This window comes from Chrysemys picta, unplaced genomic scaffold, assembly GCF_011386835.1.
Source record: "Chrysemys picta bellii isolate R12L10 unplaced genomic scaffold, ASM1138683v2 scaf1, whole genome shotgun sequence".
In the NCBI taxonomy this organism is placed as follows: Eukaryota; Metazoa; Chordata; order Testudines; family Emydidae; genus Chrysemys; species Chrysemys picta.
The window spans coordinates 4,367,870-4,387,978 of record NW_027052708.1 but is presented as its reverse complement, the minus strand read 5'-3'; the positions used below and the strand labels follow the sequence as shown (position 1 = coordinate 4,387,978).

The 20,109-nt window shown below is 48.8% G+C and overlaps 2 protein-coding genes across 2 annotated transcripts in view; both read right to left on the bottom strand.

Moving 5' to 3' along the window:
* Window positions 1-20,109, bottom strand: part of LOC112061389 (deleted in malignant brain tumors 1 protein-like) — a 141,159-nt gene that overhangs the window by 95,941 nt on the left and 25,109 nt on the right. The gene's annotated exons all lie outside the window — the stretch shown is intronic.
* LOC122172959 (antigen WC1.1-like) lies at window positions 1,388-19,297 on the bottom strand. The gene is made up of 7 exons (XM_065578727.1): window positions 19,087-19,297; window positions 18,113-18,250; window positions 7,381-7,476; window positions 4,695-4,778; window positions 3,989-4,078; window positions 2,652-2,795; window positions 1,388-1,812 (listed from the first exon to the last, which is right to left on the bottom strand). The coding sequence occupies exons 1-7, from the start codon at window positions 19,295-19,297 to the stop codon at window positions 1,664-1,666; spliced, it is 912 nt and encodes a 303-aa protein (XP_065434799.1). The 3' UTR covers window positions 1,388-1,663.

The following is a 20,109-nucleotide window of genomic DNA, read 5'->3' as shown; positions in this document are numbered from 1 at the left end:
CCTGGGATTTCATGCTGAGTTGTTTGTCCATTATGACGCATAAATCCTTCTCAGAGTCACATATGTATGACCTTGGATTTTATCAAAGCCCATTTATACAACAGAATTCCCTCCTCAGTCACCTTCACCTGCTGCTGTTCTTTTTCTCTTTCCTTTTCTCCAGGATCTGTGTGTGCCATTTTGGGGGGAGTTCTCCTCCTCTCTTTGCCTGTGAGCAACGTGACCCCCCCGGATGGACTGACCAAACCCAGGATTCCATCAGCCTGAAAGAAGAGGGGAGAGTTGACCTGCTCCCTCTTTAACTCTCCATTCCCAAGCCCTAGGCAGAGTCAGAAGCCTGGGTTCCCTACTAAAGCACAAACATCCAACCTGGGGCCACCTTCTCTCTCTGGTCATTTCCTTTGTCCCGCACATCTGTCTTGAAGACACAACCCCTGGAACGGATTAGCACAGCCCTTGAGATTTCCCTTCTCAGTCTCCAAGGGTCAGTACACTCTATTACATGTCTCCATAATGTTGTCTTCTGTTTTTCCTTTTCAAAAGTAAATTGTTTTATTCCTAGTCTCTTCATATGACCGTCCCACCCCCAAAGTTCCTGCTTCCAATCATCTGCTTTCACTGTCTGTCATCCTTTTCTATCTCCATTGTATCTGAGTACAGATGAAGTGATCAAACTGAATGCAGGATTTGTGGTAAAGGAAAGAAAGACATTTCTGTGAAATAGCGATGTGCTCTGCATGCATTCTGCTACTGATTTCACTGAGGGTTAATCCAGAGAACACTTCTGGCTTCTCCACTGGTCAGTACTCAGCTCAGCATTGATATTAAACTATATTTGTAGATGGCGTTGGAAATAAATATTCCACTGTGTAACATGATCAGTTTTACTGGGGTTTCTAGTAACAACTCAGTGACTTATTTGTTGTAGCTTTATCAGTTCAGTAGAAATCCAGACTCTGATTAACCTTCCCCTTGTCACTATTGTCTATAAAGTATTTATTATCCTAGCAAAAATATTCATCCTTTGTATTTATTGCTAATGGGGAATTCTTTTCTCCATTTTTTTTAATTTCAGGTGTGAATTACCCAGGGAAAATTTCCCATTTATCTCCTTGGATTCAATGAACGTTTCAAATCTGAATTTGCTTTAGGAACAACCATGTTGCTCACTGCAGAATGTTCTCTTGCTGGTGTCTCTCTTTTACCACATGTCTGATAGAACATTCAGTAGAACCCCTCCCTTCCCCCCCCCATCAAATAGCCTGCCAGAGCCAGAGGTGGCCTACCCTTGTCTCTTGATTTGTTCAATTTCAGCCTCTCCCTGTGATGAGCCCTGGAAACTGCACAATTCATCTGGCAAGAAAAACTTCCACTATGGGGAAGACTTTCAGAAAGGATTTAATAAGAAAAAAGGAACAAATTGAAGCTGAAGAAATTACAGAGATAAAAAATCAGGAAACTTCCATCCTGGCCAATCAATGGGAAGTTATACAGAGGAAATTTGTGAACCTTTTCCCACTCGGATTTGAATTTCCTGCAACTTCACCCAAATTCTATAGACAAAGCAGGGGTTTCTATCTACCAGGCAGAGACTGTCTCTAGGCATCATGCCAGAGGGAGCATTTCTAAGAGAAAGAGGCAAAGCTTTTACATCATCCTACGGTTATTTGGTCCAATCACATTGTTCTGATACTGATCCCCCAGAGTCACCATGTCCCACATCATCATAACTTGTGTCTCCAGGAGGCAGGAACAGGGTTTCTTTCTCCATCCCAGAGACACTTTCACTCCTTAGCGAGTGCAGATTCCAACCTGAAAATACAAAGGGAGACACATACAGTCAGTGGATCCATTTTATAGCTATGTGTGGCTGCACAGCAAGGGTGGAGTTCACTCTCTGGTATGGGTTAGAAAATGTTCCCTCTTTCTTCTTCTCATTGGGTCCATGACAAGTTTTAATCCATCATCTCTGTACATATTCTGGAAGTAAAATCCTTGGTTTCCAGACCATTTACAGTGGCCAAGTGAGTACTGTATTCACCTGTCACTTCATGTATAAAACCCAATCACCTACCAGGAAGTAGTTCTTACTTAAGGGCATTGTATAATTCACTCTGCGCTAATCATACACATAAGCACATTATTCTTATCAAGTACTAAGCAATGCATATTTGATCGCCACTCCACTTCCTTTAGGGAGGCCGGTGGTGTCTCTGCTCATGACATAGTGGGGATGGGAGGGGAGATGTTGGCGAAGGATAATGGGAAAAGCCCAACTTTTACAGGAAGTGTCACAGGCTCTTTAACATTTGTGCATCAGTAACAGGACTTTGGTTTATAAGATTCTGTCCAAAAGATACAAGCACAGTAAACTGGTGGGAATCCAGTACATCCAGGGTGAGGCAGCCACACAAGGCTTTGAACCTAGAGATTGAGGGATTTTGCTGCTTTGACCGCGAAGTAGTACACAGCAAGAACTCCCCTTTTCCTGTCACCATTGCAAGCATTGAAACCTCTGCTTTGAGGGAAAGGAGAAAAGGAGGGTTTTTTTTTCCCCACAGACATTGGGTTGGCCAGGTTTATTCCCTAGCTGTGTAATGCACATTCCGAGCCATCCCATTCTGTAGACGCACTGTGAAGTGCAAACTCACCTGTCTGTGAATCCCTGTTCCTGTCACTCGCCCCAGTGCCTTCCTCATCATTCTGCCTCAAACCAGGGTCATCTTCAGGGTCAGACACGTCTCTGGCATCATCATAACCAGCCCCTGGGACATCTCCAGCCAGGACAGGGGCATCTGACATGAAGATGTGAAGTAATTAAGAGAATATTCACAGTGAATACAGAATTAAAGTACAAGCTGCAGCTGCACCAGCCTCACTGGTCTCTGGGGATCTCTCAGCACTTCCACCCTCAGGGCGCTAAGAGGAGCCCTCCTCTGGGACCCTCATACTGAAGGATTTTACATATCACATTGATTTGATACATTTCAATAGCTGGTTGAGAGGATCCTAGAGCTCCCCGATGGGGAGGGGCAGTTCTAGAAAGAGGTGACTGGGATCTAGACCAGAGGGGTTGCTCCACAAGGCATTTCATTACAATAATTACAAATAGAAATGACTTGGAATTGTCCCGAGTTTGTTTCCAGATTCCTAAATTCGACATTATTTTAAAATGTCTTTTCAATGTGTTCTCCTGGTAATGTTTACCCCATAAACTACCATCAGTCTCCAATGTACTGACACCACTGGGAGCTGAGCCAGCTAATAAGGTTGACCCGTGGATGTAAAATCTCTATGTCCCACCCACTCCCCCATCACAGCGTGTCTGACACAGATGTATATAAGCTGCCATAGCTGCATACCAGGAAAGGCTGGCAGGGAACATTGCTGCTATGTAAAGGTCTCTGCTTCGGTGCGTTGTCGTTACAAATTGTGAGTAACCCTAGTGCACACGGCAGTGAGGATCACAGGGCAGTGACCTGAGCCAAGTACAGCATGGGCAGCTCCTGAGCAAACTGCTCCTTCAGTCTCTGCAATGGGCCTCTGGCATGACCTAGGACATCACACGCTTCCCTACCCCGGGACCTCCACACAGCTCTTGTAATGCACCTGGTCAGTGGCCCCAGCGTTAGTCCAATAGACAATACTGGTGGGTGAACTTTTGTGGTTTTCTTAACAAACCACTATTGTCCCTACTGGGAAATAAAGTTAAATAAATTAATGGAGATATTCTATCTCATAGAACTGGAAGGGACCTTGGAAGGTCAAGGAGTCCAGCCCCCTGCCTTCACTAGCAGGACCACATACTGATTTTTGCCCAGATCCCTAAGTGGCCCCCTCCAGGATTGAACTCACAACCCTGGGTTTAGCAGACCAATGCTCAAACCACTGAGCATTGCCTCTATCTAGCATACCACTCTCCCTCCCCTGAAAAAGTTAGTTTTCAGTCAGGATGACGTTGGTTCCAGAAGGCAGATTCACTGCTCACCTCGGCCGCCTGGAGTCTGGGGGACGTCGTTCAAGGCAGGCTCCTCCACGTTATCGTAATCCAACTGAGACCCCTCCGGAGAAGCTCCCTCTGGAAGAGCAAACACCACACTCAGCCCATGGCACCAGCAGCGTCTCTTCAGCACAGGTGGTGCTTATAACTACAGCTGCTCAGTTTATGCCACCCCGTTTATAATTAGAGATGGGTCCAGGCCAGGAAGTTCAGATCTAGGATTTTGCTTCAGCCTGTTATAGTGACAGGTGCCAGCCCCAGAACTGAGATCCAGAGCTGGGGTCAGAATCTGAAAATTCCCCCTCCCCTAAAATTCTGGTGGGTTCAGATCAGTGAGTTGGGCTGAGCCCATCTGTAATTATAACACAGGACAATCTTCTCATATCTCTCGCGGGATGTGTGTTGAGCCCTGCTGGGCATTGACACCTTCCACCCAAAGCGACTGACCAGTCTCCTCCAGCTCCTCACCTGGGGAGGTCACTGGGAGCCACTCCCAGGGGTGTGTGCTCAGGAGATGGTCACATGTTCCCATCCTGAGATTCTGACAGAAATCCTGTTCAAAGGGATTAGACCTGACTGTGTACAATGGGAACCGTGTGAGGAGAAATGGCTGCAATTGCAGAAAATGTCATAGAAATTCTGTTCTCTGCCCAGATTTGGGTCTTTCAGCCTGAGTCTGTCCCTCCCCCGTTACCTTGTTCTGATCCAGGATCATTTTCCCCCTCGCTGTCCCCGGTGTAATATTGCAGCTTCGTCACTGAGTCACCTGAATAGGAGACTGGAGAGACGAGAACCAGAAATTCATCACAGTGAGAACAGCAGAACTGTGGGACTGGGAACATATCCGGGGCCAGGAGCAGGATTTCCAGTCTCGGACTATTCCTTCTTCTACAGGAGATGGTAACTCACAGCGACTCTGAGCGGTGAGAGGCTGACACAGACTCCCCAAGAGAAATCTCGATGTTACTGTGGTAAATATCACTGAGGGGATGCTACAATTAGACCTGAAATATACTGGGGTGACTGAAGGGCACGTCTTTGGCTCCTGGTCCAGGGAAGTTCCACAGTGGCCCTGGCCTCCTCATCCACAGAGGGGACTCCTCCTTCTTAAGGGTAAATACCCACCTCCCCCATGAATCAGTCGATCAGCTCTCTGTGGTGTTTCCAGATTAGGCCAAGACAAGCCAGGAGCAGAGTCTGTGATTCACTGTAACCATCTTGGCAGTGATGCTGGGAGATGCCCTGAGCGTGTTCCCAGAGCCCCACCACAACACAGCCCTTGGGCAGGATGTTCCCATCAGACATTGAGAGAAAATGGCACAAAGGATAAAAGGGCTCTGATTCAAAGTCATGAGGCTCTCCTGGGCTGATCTCTCTGCTCCGGGGGCAGGAGGGAGCCGACCCAGCAGACCAGTGGCTGTGGTACGAGGGGGGCACAGAACATTTCCTGTTCCAATGCTCCAGAGCAGTTTTCAAGTGATAGTTTAGCCTGGCCCCAGACAGTCACTTTCCTGACCCATAACTGGTTACACTCCAAGGCTGCAGGATAGGCAGAGTGACATTAACTGTCCCTAGAATTGGGAGACGCAGTATATGGTGGGAAGGAAACCCATCTCCCTCAGTCTGCATGAGTAATTGCTGGTCTCACCACAGACCCAGCTCCCACAGCTAGAGTGTGGGGGGGAAAAAGATGGTTTGGTTCTCTGGCAATTGGGGGGAAAAAACAAAGCAAAAAAACCCAACATTCTTTTGAGTTGAGCCAAAAAATGACTTTAAGTTTTGGCAAATGCAATAGTAAAAAAAGGAAGTTTAATTTTGACTGAAACCATTTGGTGTTCTTTTGGACATTAGTTAATTTTTGTTTGTTTGTTTTTATAGATGAAATTAAAGGAAATTTCTAATGGAAAAATACTATCAAATTGAAAAAAACAAATGTTTTCTTTAGTGTTGTACACAAAGAACATTTAATTTCACGAACTCCTCATTTAAAGTCGTCCCGGTTAATGTTGTTTCATTTCTGATCAATTAGGGAACATGCTCATTTAAAGTTGTGCAATGCTCCCTTCTAACGTCATTTGGCAGCCACCTGTTTTGTCCACTACTTGCAGGAAGAGCAGCCCGGTGGAGCTAGCTGGTGGGGGCTTGGAACCAGGGTGGACCGGCAGCCCCACATCAGCTCCGCACTCCCCTAAGTTCCCTGTGCAGCAGCTGCCTGCAGTTCAGCTGTGTCCCTCCCCCCACTGCCATGTGATGTTCCTGCCATCTGCCTTGGAGCTGCTCCATGAAACTCCTGCGTGCTGTATAGGGGGGTGAGGGGAAGAAGATGGGGGCTAATGTCAGGATGTCCCCCTCCCTCCTGCTCCTGCACCCTGCTTACCCCATCTTCCATAGAGTGGGGGGACACACGACAGAGGGAGCTTCCAGGCAGCAGCAGCTGCAGCTGCGGTTGGGTCTCAGCTGGCTGATCTAATTAACAAGGCAGTGTACTTCTGACCCCACTCTTCATACTTAAAGGGGAAATGTGCATCTCTCTCTCTCACACACACACACAGGGTATGTGTCTCTGTCCCTGTCTGCCCTCCCTCCTTTCCTGCTGCCTTGTAGAATGTGAGAGTTAACCCTTGAGGGCTCAGCCCAGGTATGTTTTTTGCTGCCCCAAGCAAAAGCAAACAAAAAAAAGAGCTCCGAGAGCACAATTGCCAAAGCAAAAATGCCGCCTCTGTAATTGTGCCACCCCAAGCATGTGCTTGGTTTGCTGGTGCCTGGAGCCGGCCCTAGCTCAGCCAATTGCTAGTTCATCATTTAGCAGTAAGGCATTCTCTGGGAAATATCCCACCTTCTGACTCCTCCACCTCAACCAAGCTTCACAATCATCATCACTGTGTACCAGTATTAAATTGTTGTTTAAAACTTATACTGTGTGTGTGTGTGTGTGTGTGTGTGTGTGTGTACATATATATACATATATATATGTACACACACACACACACACACACACACACACACACTATAGTCTTTTGTCTGGTGAAAAAATTTTCCCTGGAACCTAACCCTCTGATTTACTTTAATTCTTATGGGGAAATTGGATTCGCTTAACATCATTTTGCTTAAAGTCGCATTTTTTCAGGAACATAACTACAACGTTAAGTGAGGAGTTACTGTATTTGGAACAACTGGGTGAAATTGACAGGAATTTGTGAAATGTTTCGGTGTCTCTTGATTTGAATTTTTCACCACACCATTTTGTAATGAAGACTTGTGCCCAGCTCCAATGACAAGTTCACTGGGCTGAAGCTGCAGTGATTGAACTCTGGGTCAGGGCCTAAGATGGAAAGGGCATTAGATAGCTGCTCCCTGTTCAGAGTGAGACACACACAGACCTGAGCGACTGAACATCTCCTGCTTCTCTCTCATCAGGTTATAATCAATCTCCTCGTACACAGCCTCAGAGAAGGGATCCAAGGGTCTTCTGGAACCTGAAAACAAAGGTCAGGGTTTGCAGAGGGTCATTGAAACCAGAGATGGGAAACACTATGGGATCATTCATCGCCTCCCACTCAGGCCCAGTGCGAGCCTGAACCCTACAGCACATTCCCACTGCTGGAATTTAAATGAACCAGGTGACAGGGTTTCTTTCCACAACAGCCCTTTGATGATGGTTCCCAGGGTTAGTTCGCTGTCAGGAAGCTTCCTCACATTCATTTTAAATGTTCCCTTTTTAATCTCATCCCATTATTCCCGGCTATTCCCCTTTGGAGCAGCTTAAATAATTCTTCCCCCACGCTGGTGTTTATCTTTTTTTTCCCATCGAGTTTAAGGCCAGAAGGGACCATTAGAACATCTAGTCTGACCTCCTGTATAACACAGGCCACTGCATTTCACCCAGATACCCCTAGGTTTGAGCCCAAAGATGCACTTAGACTAAAGCATTTCAGTCCTCAGCAGAATAAGCTCTTGTGTGTGTAAGCAGAGTCAGGATGAGCTCTACCTTGACATCTGGTGGTGAATTATGGCGAGTGTGGAAAAGAACTCCAGGGGCTGATCTTGTTTGCATAGGCACACCCACTCGCCTGGCATGAAACAACAGCAACTCAAAGTGGTTACTTTGGCTGGTGTGGGATCCCCAGTTTCTTTGTTATTGGGGCAGGAAGAATAAAGTTTTGTTACCCTGATTCTGTGAATCAAGGGCAGTGAACCTGTTGTATGACAGAAGGACTGAGTGAGTCCTTCACCATTACCTAAGTAGCACTTGCTTGACAAGGGGCATGGGTTACAAAACCCAGGGAATAGAGAGAGGATGGGGACAGGTATTTGTACCTGATGGTATGGGCCCTCTCTGAGGGGTTGAAACACCAATTGCACTATCTCCACTCTTGAATATCAGAGCTAACTTTGATTCCTTTAAAAGTCTAGTTACAGACTGCTGAACTGAATTCACTTTGGGCTAATGGTGCACTAGCACTGGGGCTCTCCTACTATGAGCTGAAATCACAAAAGAGCTGAGATCACTGAGGCTGTGTTAACTAGTAGGGGAGCCTGAAGCTATAATGCTAAGCGGCTGGCGGAGCAGCTAGCAGAGTGGAGCTGAGCGACTCACAGGTCGGTGAGCGGAGTGGCTGGAGGAGCCGCTAGCAGAGCGGAGCCTTGTAGGAGCGGCCCAAGGGACGGCTGAAGTGGAGCAGAGTTGAGCGGCTCACAGGTCGGTGAGCAGAGTGGAGCAGCTGCCGGAGCAGTTCGTGGGACGGCGGGAGCAGCTCACGGGACAGCTGGTGGAGTGGAGCGGCTCGTGGTGAAGGCTGCGGCGGAACCCCCTCGGCCTCGGATCACGTAAGGTACCCCTTAACGCCCTGTGTGCCCCCCCCCCAAACTCTGGGGCTGCACTGACCAGGGACAGAGACTTTGGGGGGTTGTTGGACTTTTGGGACTTTGGTGATCCTTGGGTTGCTGGTTTCAAGAACCCAAGGGAAAGGACACAGCCCAACTTGCTGGGGTGGGTTTTTTTTGCTCAAGGGTTGTGTTATGAATCCTGTTTGTGGTGTTTTTCCAATTTAATGCTGATGTCGTTTACCTCATGTTATTAAACATTTTCTGTTACACTCAGACTCCGTGCTTGCGAGAGGGGAAGTATTGCCTCTTAGAGGCATCCAGGGGGTGGTATGTAATGGTCCCAGGTCACTGGGTGGGGGCTCGAGCCGGTTTTGCATTGCGTTATTGAAGCAGAACCCCTAGATACAGAACCCGTCCCTTGTTGCTGCCAACTTAGATGGGCAGAAGGGTTACATTTTTGGGGGCTCGTCCGGAATGCCCTGGGTCAGTACCCCTCGCAAGCACCTGTTGAGTGTCCCACTGCATTGGGAAACAATTGTGTTTATATTTTGAGGAAATTGCTGTTTGTATAATGGCTAATATGTCAGGTTTGTTGGGCCCCAGCCCTGCAGCCTCTAGCTCAGGGGCCGCAGCCTCAGCTAATGATTGGGCAAAAGCACTGGGGCAAATATTGGAAAAGGTTGTGTTGTCCCATGCTAGGTCAAACTCTTGTCGTGAGTTAAGGTTATTTGCTGGGGCAGAGGAGTTCGAACCCTGGTTGGAGCATACCACTGAAATGCTGCAGGAGTGGGCCGTACCTGATGCAGAAAAGCGAAGATGTCTAATAGAGAGCCTTAGTGGCCCAGCATTAGATGTGATTCGCACCCTGAAGCTCATTGACCCTGGGGTCAGTGTGAAGGACTGCCTGGAGGCCCTTGATCATACCTTTGGGAGTGTAGAGGGCCCTGAAGACAGTTACTGTAAGTTCCTTAATTCCCGACAGCAAATTGGCGAGAAGATTTCAGCCTTTATACAGAGGCTGGAGAGACTGCTTCAGAGAGCTGTCATGAGGGTTGCAGTGACTGCTGAACAGATGGATCGGACCAGACTGGCTCAAATTGTAAGAGGAGCTCAGTATCAGAACCCGATTCTACTCCATCTCCGGCTAAGAGAACGACGGGAACATCCCCCAAGTTATTCCCAGCTGATAAAGGAGATCAGAGAAGAGGAAGAAAGGCAGGCTGCCAGCGAGTTTTGGGAAGCCCAAACATTGGAGCCAGCCGGCACAACACCACTGCAAATGGCCAGTGTACTGATGGTGAGCACCACAGAGGAACTTGCCCAACAAGTGCAGGTCCTGACAGAACGGATAGCTGAACTGCAAAGCACCATTGACCGAGCTAAGACGTCCGGGAATAAGGAGCCTCTGACTATGGCGATGGAGAAGTCAGCATTTAGAGCCACCATCCCATCTGGGCGAAGGGGGAAAGGACAATTCGTCTGCTACCGATGTGGTCAGGATGGACACCGTGCTGCCAAGTGCCATAATGAAGAAAACCCCTCCTTAGTGTATGGAAAACTGAGGATCAGTTGGGAGAGATCCGGTAGCTGCCAGAGAGTCCGGGGATGGGGACCACCCAGGCCTGCAGGATTTGAAGATTCCCCCAGAAAAGACCGTCCAGCTGGGATCCCCGCAGGACTGATAGGGCCTCGAGCAGAGGTCATGGTGAAGATTGAAGGGGAGGAGTGTAAAGCCGTGCTTGACACTGGATTTCAAGTGACTATTATATTCCAGTCTTTCTACCAGCAGATGCTTAGGCATCTGCCTATACAGCCCCTGACAGGGCTTGGCCTGTGTGGCCTCAGCATGGATGAATACCCCTATCAGGAGTATGTCATAGTACACCTGGAATTCCCAGAAGAGATTGCTGGGGTAAGACAGGAGGTGGACACAGCTGCATTAATATGCCCTGACCATAAAGGGACCTCTGATGTGTCTGTGCTGATAGGGACCAACTCCAGTCTCTTCAAGGTGCTCGCGGATTACTGCAGACGACGGGCTGGGGACCAGTACTTGAATACCCTGATGATCCATACGCTTTGTGCTGAAGCCTATAGGAAGATTGAGGGTGCTAAAAAGGAGACATCTGAGCTACCGATTGGGACACTGAAGTACATGGGCACAACCCCCTTAGTAGTGCCTGCAAGGACGGAGCAAGAAGTGCTTGTCATGAGTACTCGGCTGAAAGGCAGTAAAGGGGCATTAGCAATGGTAGAGCAGCCAGTTGAAGGAGAGCTCCCGGAAGGAGTGCTGGTCCCCAGTGGAGTCATAACCCTACCTGCTGAAGCCCAAGAAAAGGTGACTATACTGATTGCTAATGAAACAAGTCGAGATGTTGTTGTGAAGCAAGGACAAAAGATAGCAGATCTCTTCGAGCCTGAATCAATTGTAAAACCCCAGTGTGAGACTCAAGTTCCGACAATAGACCCTGCAAAGTTTGACTTTGGAGATTCACCATTGTCTGAGGAGTGGAAATCTCGCCTGAGGAGGAAACTTTGTGAAAGATCCAAGGTGTTCTCATTGCATGAGTGGGATGTGGGATGTGCAAAAGGAGTAGAGCACAACATCAGACTACATGACTCTCGACCTTTCAGGGAGAGATCTAGGAGGATTGCCCTCTCCGAGATGGAAGATGTGCGACAACATCTTCAGGAGCTGGCTGCGAATGGCATCATTACAGAGTCCCGCAGTCCATACGCCTCACCCACTGTGGTGGTCCGTAAAAAGAATGGGAAAATCCGGATGTGTATTGACTACCGCACCCTAAACCGCCGTACTGTGGTTGACCAGTACACAATGCCCCGAGTCCAAGATGCCTTAGACTATTTGCTGGGAAGCCAGTGGTTCTCTGTGTTGGATCTTCGGAGTGGATACTACCAGATCCCTCTGGGTGAAGAAGATAAGGAGAAGACAGCCTTCATCTGCCCATTAGGGTTTTATCAGTTTGAACGCATGCCCCAAGGGATTTCTGGAGCACCTGCCACATTTCAACGTCTTATGAAGAAAGTTGTGGGAGACATGAATTTACTGCAAGTGTTAGTTTATTTGGATGACCTGATTGTGTTTGGAAGAACCTTGGAGGAGCATGAAGAAAGACTTCTTAAAGTGCTTGATAGGTTAGAGGATTATGGTTTGAAGCTTTCAATTGACAAATGCCAGTTCTGCAGGACCTCAGTGAAGTATGTGGGTCACATCGTGTCCCAAGAGGGTGTGAGTACTGATCCCGATAAAATAGAAGCCCTCACTACATGGCCATGTCCAAGTAACTACAGAGAACTCAAAACCTTTCTTGGGTTTAGTGGCTACTACCGCAGATTTGTGAAGAACTATGCTACGATTGTAAAACCTCTGAATGATCTTACCAGGGGATACCAGTCCAGCAGGAACAAATCTAAGACCAAGAATAAGGGGAGGTCCCCAAAGCCTCCTGTGCAGAGACACTATGGCCCCTTCGAACCATTTGGGCCACGGTGGGATGAGAGATGTGAAAGGGCTTTTCGAGAAATCATTACATGCCTAACTCATGCTCTGGTCCTAGTCTTTGCTGACCCAAGCAAGCCATTTATCCTGCATACTGATGCCAGTTTGGAGGGTCTGGGAGCAGTACTGTACCAGGAAGTGGAAGGAAGACGTAAACCTGTAGCCTTTGCCGAGGACTGTCTGATAGTGAAACTCGCTATCCCACCCACAAGCTGGAGTTCTTGGCCTTGAAATGGGCCATCACTGAGAAATTTCGAGACTACTTTTGTGGTGCTCAGTTCCAGGTGTGGACGGACAACAACCCACTGACCTATGTGTTAACAAGTGCTAAGCTGGATGCTACAGGGCAAAGATGGGTGGCCGCTTTGGCTAGCTATGACTTCAGCATTCAATACCGATCAGGGAGAAGCAATGTAGATGCAGATGCATTGTCCAGGCGTCCACAGGCACCAGGAGTTGCTGTGATACCCACAGATGGAGTGAGGGCTATTTGCAGTGTGAGTCGCCGGGAACCAGAGTCCCAGGAGAGTCTTCATGGATGTGCTGCAGAAGCTTTGGGCCTGCCCCCTGAATGCGTGCCTTCTGCTTCAGTGAACTATATTGCGTTGAACCAATCTCCTTTGTCCATGCTCAATGCGGCTGACTGGCAGGAAGCCCAGCTGCAAGATATTGACATTCGTGATACACTACTTGCAAAAAGGGAGGGGTGAAGCTCAGCTGTGGTTGTCCCACCTAACCCGGAGGGTAAACTACTATTGAGAGAATGGACCAAACTAAAACTGATTCAGGGAGTGCTACACCAAGTGACCACAGACCCTTTACAAAAGCAACGAGCACAGCTAGTGCTGCCAAAAGAGTACAGAGCCTTGGCCATGAGGGCCCTGCATGATGACTTTGGACATTTAGGGATGGAGAGGACCCTGGAACTTATTCGTAGTAGGTTCTATTGGCCTCGGATGGCTGAAGATGTTCGCAGGAAATGTGAGACCTGCGCTCGATGTGTTCAAAGGAAAACTCTGCCCACAAGGGCTGCATATCTGAAGAACATCACCAGCAACAAACCTCTGGAGCTGGTATGCATTGATTTCTTGTCTTTAAAAGTAGACAAGAGGAATATTGGGAACATTCTAATAGTGACTGACCATTATACGCGATATGCGCAGGCATATCCCACACGTGATCAGAGGGCCACCACTGTTGCTCGAGTACTGTGGGAGAAATATTTCTCAGTTTATGGATTTCCAGCCCGGATACACTCGGATCAAGGGCGGGACTTTGAGGGTCATCTTCTGAAGGAGGTGCTGAGGATAGCAGGAATTAAAAAGTCTAGGACAACACCTTATCACCCACAAGGTGATCCTCAGCCAGAGAGGTTCAACCGAACCCTATTAGATATGTTGGGGACTTTGCGGCCAGAGCAGAAGGCAACCTGGAGCCAACATGTCGCATTTCTGGTGCACGCCTACAATGCCACAAAGAATGATGCTACAGGAGTCACCCCATATCTCTTAATGTTTGGACGAGAACCAAGATTACCCATAGACCTGTGCTTTGGTGTATCAGAGGATGGAGATAGCTATGAAACTCATCAGCAATATGTATCTCGACTAAGAGAAAAGCTGCGGGATGCTTATCACTTAGCTACATCTGCTGCTCGGAAGAACGCAGACCGCAACAAACAGCGATATGATGCTAGGGTACGTTTACAAGAGCTCCAGCCGGGGGACAGAGTCCTGCTGCGAAATTTGGGTATTGCTGGCAAACACAAGATAGCTGACAGATGGAAGGCAATACCTTATTTGGTGATGGAAAAGCTAGGAGACCTGCCGGTCTACAAGATTAAACTGGAAGAGGGTCCAGGGCAGATAAAGACAGTGCATAGAAACCTTTTGCTCCCTGTGGGAGAACTGGTAGGCACCCCTTATGAGATGGGCCACAACAAGGCAACCAGGCAGAAGAAGGTGCTGGACCAAAGCTGCCCTCCAACGTGGACAGCCAGCCCCCTGCAGCTAACCTACCCCTATGCAGCACATCCGAGAGTGAGTCTGAGGAGGAAGACACAACCATGGTGTATCCTGAGATGGAGACAAGATTTCAGTCTCGATCAGCTGAATCAAAAGAGAGCTCCTCCTCTTCTGCCCTAAACCCCATGGCAGAAGTATTTAGGCCCATTCCTGACACCCCTGAGCCACTGGTGGGACACCCATGTGATGACACACATAGGTTATTGGACAGGGGAGACATACAGGTGGAGGATGTCCTGGGCACCTTGGACCCTCCACTGTTAGAACTAGAAATGCAGGGGCCTATGCCAGTAGCCGAGGGGCCCTCAAAGGAAACCACTCCATCTGTCGTTCAAGAGGCTGTCCCCCCTACCACGGCAACAGAGATTCTCAATAGACGAGACAGGGTAATAAGGCCAGTAAAACGGTTGACTTATGATGCACCTGGGGTGACTAGTGAGGAACCAATATGTTTAGCACACAGGCTTGTGGAAGCTAAAGTGGGCTATCTGAGGCCCTTTGGAGGGAACCTGTGAGTTGTTATAATAGGGAGTGTGATTTGTCGGGACGACAAATTTTCGGCTGGGGGGAGGATGTAAGCAGAGTCAGAATGAGCTCTACCCTGACATCTGGTGGTGAATTATGGCAAGTGTGGAAAAGAACTCCAGGGGCTGATCTTGTTTGCATAGGCACACCCACTCGCCTGGCATGAAACAACAGCAACTCAAAGTGGTTACTTTGGCTGGTGTGGGATCCCCAGTTTCTTTGTTATTGGGGCAGGAAGAATAAAGTTTTGTTACCCTGATTCTGTGAATCAAGGGCAGTGAGCCTGTTGTATGACAGAAGGACTGAGTGAGTCCTTCACCATTACCTAAGTAGCACTTGCTTGACAAGGGGCATGGGTTACAAAACCCAGTGAATGGAGAGAGGATGGGGACAGGTATTTGTACCTGATGGTATGGGCCCTCTCTGAGGGGTTGAAACACCAATTGCACTACCTCCTCTCTCCACTGTTGAATATCAGAGCTAACTTTGATTCCATTAGAAGTTTAGTTACAGACTGCTGAACTGAATTTACTTTGGGCCAATGGTGCACTAGCACTGGGGCTCCCCTACTATGAGCTGAAATTGCTAGGAGCTGAAATCACTGAAGCTGTGTTAACTAGTGGGGGAGCCTGAAGCTATAATGCTAAGCGGCTGGCGGAGCAGCTACCGTAGCAGAGTGGAGCCTTGTGGGACGGTTGGCGTGGAGCTGAGCGACTCACAGGTCGGGGAGTGGAGCGGAGTGGAGTGGCTGGAGGAGCCGCTAGCAGAGCGGAGCCTTGTGGGAGCGGCCCAAGGGACGGCTGAAGTGGAGCAGAGCTGAGCGGCTCACAGGTCGGTGAGTGGAGTCGAGCAGCTGCCGCAGCAGTTCGTGGGACGGCGGGAGCAGCTCACGGGACAGCTGGTGGAGTGGAGCGGCTCGTGGTGAAGGCTGCGGCGGAACCCCCTCAGCCTCGGATCACGTAAGGTACCCCTTAACGCCCTGTGTGCCCCCCCCAAACTCTGGGGCTGCACTGACCAGGGACAGAGACTTTGGGGGGTTGTTGGACTTTTGGGACTTTGGTGATCCTTGGGTTGCTGGTTTCAAGAACCCAAGGGAAAGGACACAGCCCAACTTGCTGGGGTGGGTTTTTTTTGCTCAAGGGTTGTGTTATGAATCCTGTTTGTGGTGTTTTTCCAATTTAATGCTGATGTCGTTTACCTCATGTTATTAAACATTTTCTGTTACACTCAGACTCCGTGCTTGCGAGAGGGGAAGTATTGCCTCTTAGAGGCATCCAGGGGGTGGTATGTAATGGTCCCAGGTCACTGGGTGGGGGCTCGAGCCGGTTTTGCATTGCGTTATTGAAGCAGAACCCCTAGATACAGAACCCGTCCCTTGTTGCTGCCAACTTAGATGGGCAGAAGGGTTACATGTGCAACAGGCAGAAATCAGGAGCGACGAAGATACCACCAATGCCCAAGGCCCCCGCAATGGCAGGGAATTGACTAGGTGAGAAATGCCTAGATAATCCTGGCAGGCGATCCATGCTCCATGGTTCAGAGGAAGATGAAAATCCCCCAAGGTCCCTTTTCGCCAGTCTGACCTAGGGGAAAATTCCTTCCTGACCCCAAATCTGGCAATCGGTTTGACACTGAGCACGTGGAAAAGACACACCAGCCAGATATCTTAGAAAGAGCTCTCTCTGGACCACCTCAGAGGACTAGTCCAGCCTATCCAGTGTCACATATCCCTTTGTAGCTAATGTCTGATGCTTTAGAGCAGGGCAAGAAACACAACAAAGTAAAACAAAACACAAATATGGGAGTTTCCCAGATTCCTTCCTGACCCCTGCAGGCAACCGGCTGAAGCCCTGAACCATGAGGTCTGATTATAGTCATTGTCTTACTGCAAAGTTGTGAATGTTACGTGTATGTTGATGGCGATCCTGTCCTCTATCTTCTTGCAATGGAGCTGCTAGCTAATGTATGTATAGTGTTTTATAGAAGTAAAATCCCCTACAAGTGCCAGCTTTCAGTACAATACAGTATAATGCTCCTTTCCTGCACTTCTCCTTCCTAAGATTGTCTTTTCTACTGGATCACTCTCTTCACAACCATTTACCACAGCTCTATTTTTATACACTTCTCCCCCCTGAAAATATTTCCAATTTCTCTAGGTCCCTTTTCCATGATGTCTCTCATGATATTCTGAACCCTTCCCTGGGACAGATACTGAAATTCCAGGCAGTATCTTTGGGAATCACTGTATTAAAGCTATGAATGGTTTATGTTCTACTTCATGTGGGAGGGTTACCACAGCTCCTCAAGGAAGAAAAAACAGTGAGAGAGTGTATGTGTGTGTGTGTGTGTGTGTGTGTGTTTGTTGGAGAGGGGGTGTGTGGTTAAGGTGAATCACTGAGATTGTAAACAACTCCAGAAAGGTAACGACCTTCAGGGTGGTTTATACAGACTGGTCCAAACTGGGTTACCAGAGACCAAGAGACAAAGAAAGACTTTTGGTATGAAAGGCTGAGTTTAAACAGACTCAGGGCCTTCATTTTGATTCAGCAAATGGGCAGGACCTTCTGTCCACGGGGATCCCAACACTGAATAGTTGGAGGGACGTTGGTCTACCAAGCTGCCCATGAGGAAGACGGGTGAATTCTGGTATGTTCAGCAAGTGTGGAGGAATTTTTATTGTTTTTAATGTTTTCTGTGTCATACTTTTATCCTAGGAATAAGGTGTAGTTTGCTGAGAGAGAGTTGGGTGGTGACTTGTAACTGCTGGCAATGCACTGCTCATAGCCCTTGGGGAGAACGCACAACATGGGGGCTGGCCTGTACGCAGACTGGTTTGCTGGGGTATCACAGTGGAAGTCGGGGGGGGTGCAGTATTAAAAACTCCTGGCCACAAGGAGGTGGGACAGGGGGTTCCCACCCAGAGACAGGTGACGGCTGGAGGCCTGAGTGGGCACTCCTGGAGTGGATCACCGGAGCGGGGGGGGGAGATACAGATGCAGATTCTCTGAAACTGTAAAGGTCCCTAGCTAGCATCATCTCCAGATTTCATGGCTGGGCTGTCCCACTGCCAGACAGTAAATGAAATATTAAATGAGAGAGGAGTTAACAGGCACCCTCGTCCACCCCACCCAGCCCGGTATCACCCCTCACCCTGACACCTGCAGCCCCCCTGCTATTGCAGAGGCATTTCACACAGTGACACCAATCAGCACCCACCTCTGCGCTGTGCCCTGGCACTTCGCACCTGCGCCCCCAGGATGATTAAGACCAGGCAGAGCAGGGCCCCCAGGATAATGCAGATGATCAGGGGCACCGTGACTCTCCCACTGTCGGTCGGAGGGCGTCGCGCGGGACCTGGATGGAAATGAACATGCGACAAGGAGAGATTATCCTGTGAGATTCGGGGGAGGGAGGGGGACCTGGGGAGGTCCCCAGTCACTGATTGCACGGCCCAGAACAGCAGGGTAATGAGCTGGGACAGTCTGTGCGCTATGGGGGCAGCTCACAGGCTGCTGTTTAAATCATGGGCCCTGCCCTGTCAGCTGGAGCCAGAAGACAGGAATCCTCTGGCTCAGCAGGGCCTGCAGCTCCCACCCGGGTGTCCTTCCCCCTCAGATGTCACAGGCCAGGGAAAGGAGCTCCTTCCCTCAGGCTGCAGCTTGCAGCTCCTCCTCTGTGACCCAGCCCCAGGGGAATTTAACCCTTGATGGGAGGAGGGGGATGCTTTAACTGGGGTATTTGGAAAATCTGTCCTCTCTGTCACACCTGCAAAGAGAAAGGGAGGAGAGGTAGAGTCTGGAGCGAGGGGGAGGTGACGTGTTTGTTCCTCGTGGGAACCTCACCTCTGAGAGTCCCTGGTTGTCTCCAGCTGTCATGTCCACAAACTCCATCACAGCAGCACAGGGCCTGTTTGTTAGTGATTTAGGGCCCAAGTCCCTTGTGCTCTGTGCAGCAATGAGGACTCTAGTAACAAACTAGCACACTGGGGCCTGTGATGGATACAGATGCTATGTGGGCTGATGCCTGAGCCAATCTGACCCCACAAAGGTTCCACCCCACGGCATCCATGATTCTCCTGCACACAGGAGATGGGAGGGCCTGGTCTGGGACCAAAGGGATAGGGCGGTGGGCTGATCCATCCATGTCCCTGAAAATTAAAGCATGTAGCAGAAACATCTCCTGCCACTCACCTGCGCAATTCACAGCAGCATCTTCCTTATGACCACAGTTGCTCTCACCCCAGGGCTTGGCAGGACAGTCCCAGAGAGATGACTCTGTCCCTCTGCAGTTCACCTTCTCCACCCAGATGGGACCAGTCCCCTCACCGAATGCAGCCTCGCCCGGGGCAGATACAGCAGATCCACAGCCCAGTTGTTTACACACAACATTAGCATCCGCCATGTCCCAGGAGTCATCACAAACTGTTCCCCAGGAGCCACGGTACCAAACCTCCACTCTCCCCGAGCATCTGTCCTCTCCTTCCACGACACGTAACTTCTCCTGGTCTGGAAATGCAGAAACCTCACATGTTACTGGGACAGCTGGGAAAGTCCTTAGGGACCAAGAGTGAAACAGTGAGAAGCAGAGATACCTGTGCAGCTTGGAGAGTTCGGGCATTCGGCAAACAGGGTCTGAGTTGGTTTTGCTTTTTTTCCTATGGAGAGAAAAAGCTGTGGTGAATGCACTGGGTTGTGTGTGTGATGTGGGAGTAGAATTTATCTGTATTTTAAACCCCTAATTTCAGCACTGTATGAACTGAAATGTGAACTCTGGGTCATTTAATATCTAATTAATTTGCTATTCAGCTGTTACTCAGACACACAGGCCGACATGCACATAGACTTGTGCAGGATTCCAGTTCTGACCCAAACTGCACAGCCTGGGCCCATCTCTGATTGTTCATCCCAAAAGGATTAATAAACACAGAGCTGCCTAATGACTGTCTCTAGGGAGAGGCTTTTCTAGGATCTCCCACTGCCTTATCACACTGTATAACACTGGTCTCTTTTATAATTAATTGATTAATTTCCATGTTTGTTGTTAATCAGACAAATGCTTATTGCTATAAAACATCATGAAAATATGTTTGTATCTTGTGTTGAGAATTTACATCTGCCTACACTGAGATGTGAACAATAACAAGTTCTATCCTAAACCTTCAATTAATTGAACACATCACATATATGTGTGTCTGCATGCCTGCATGCAGGTAG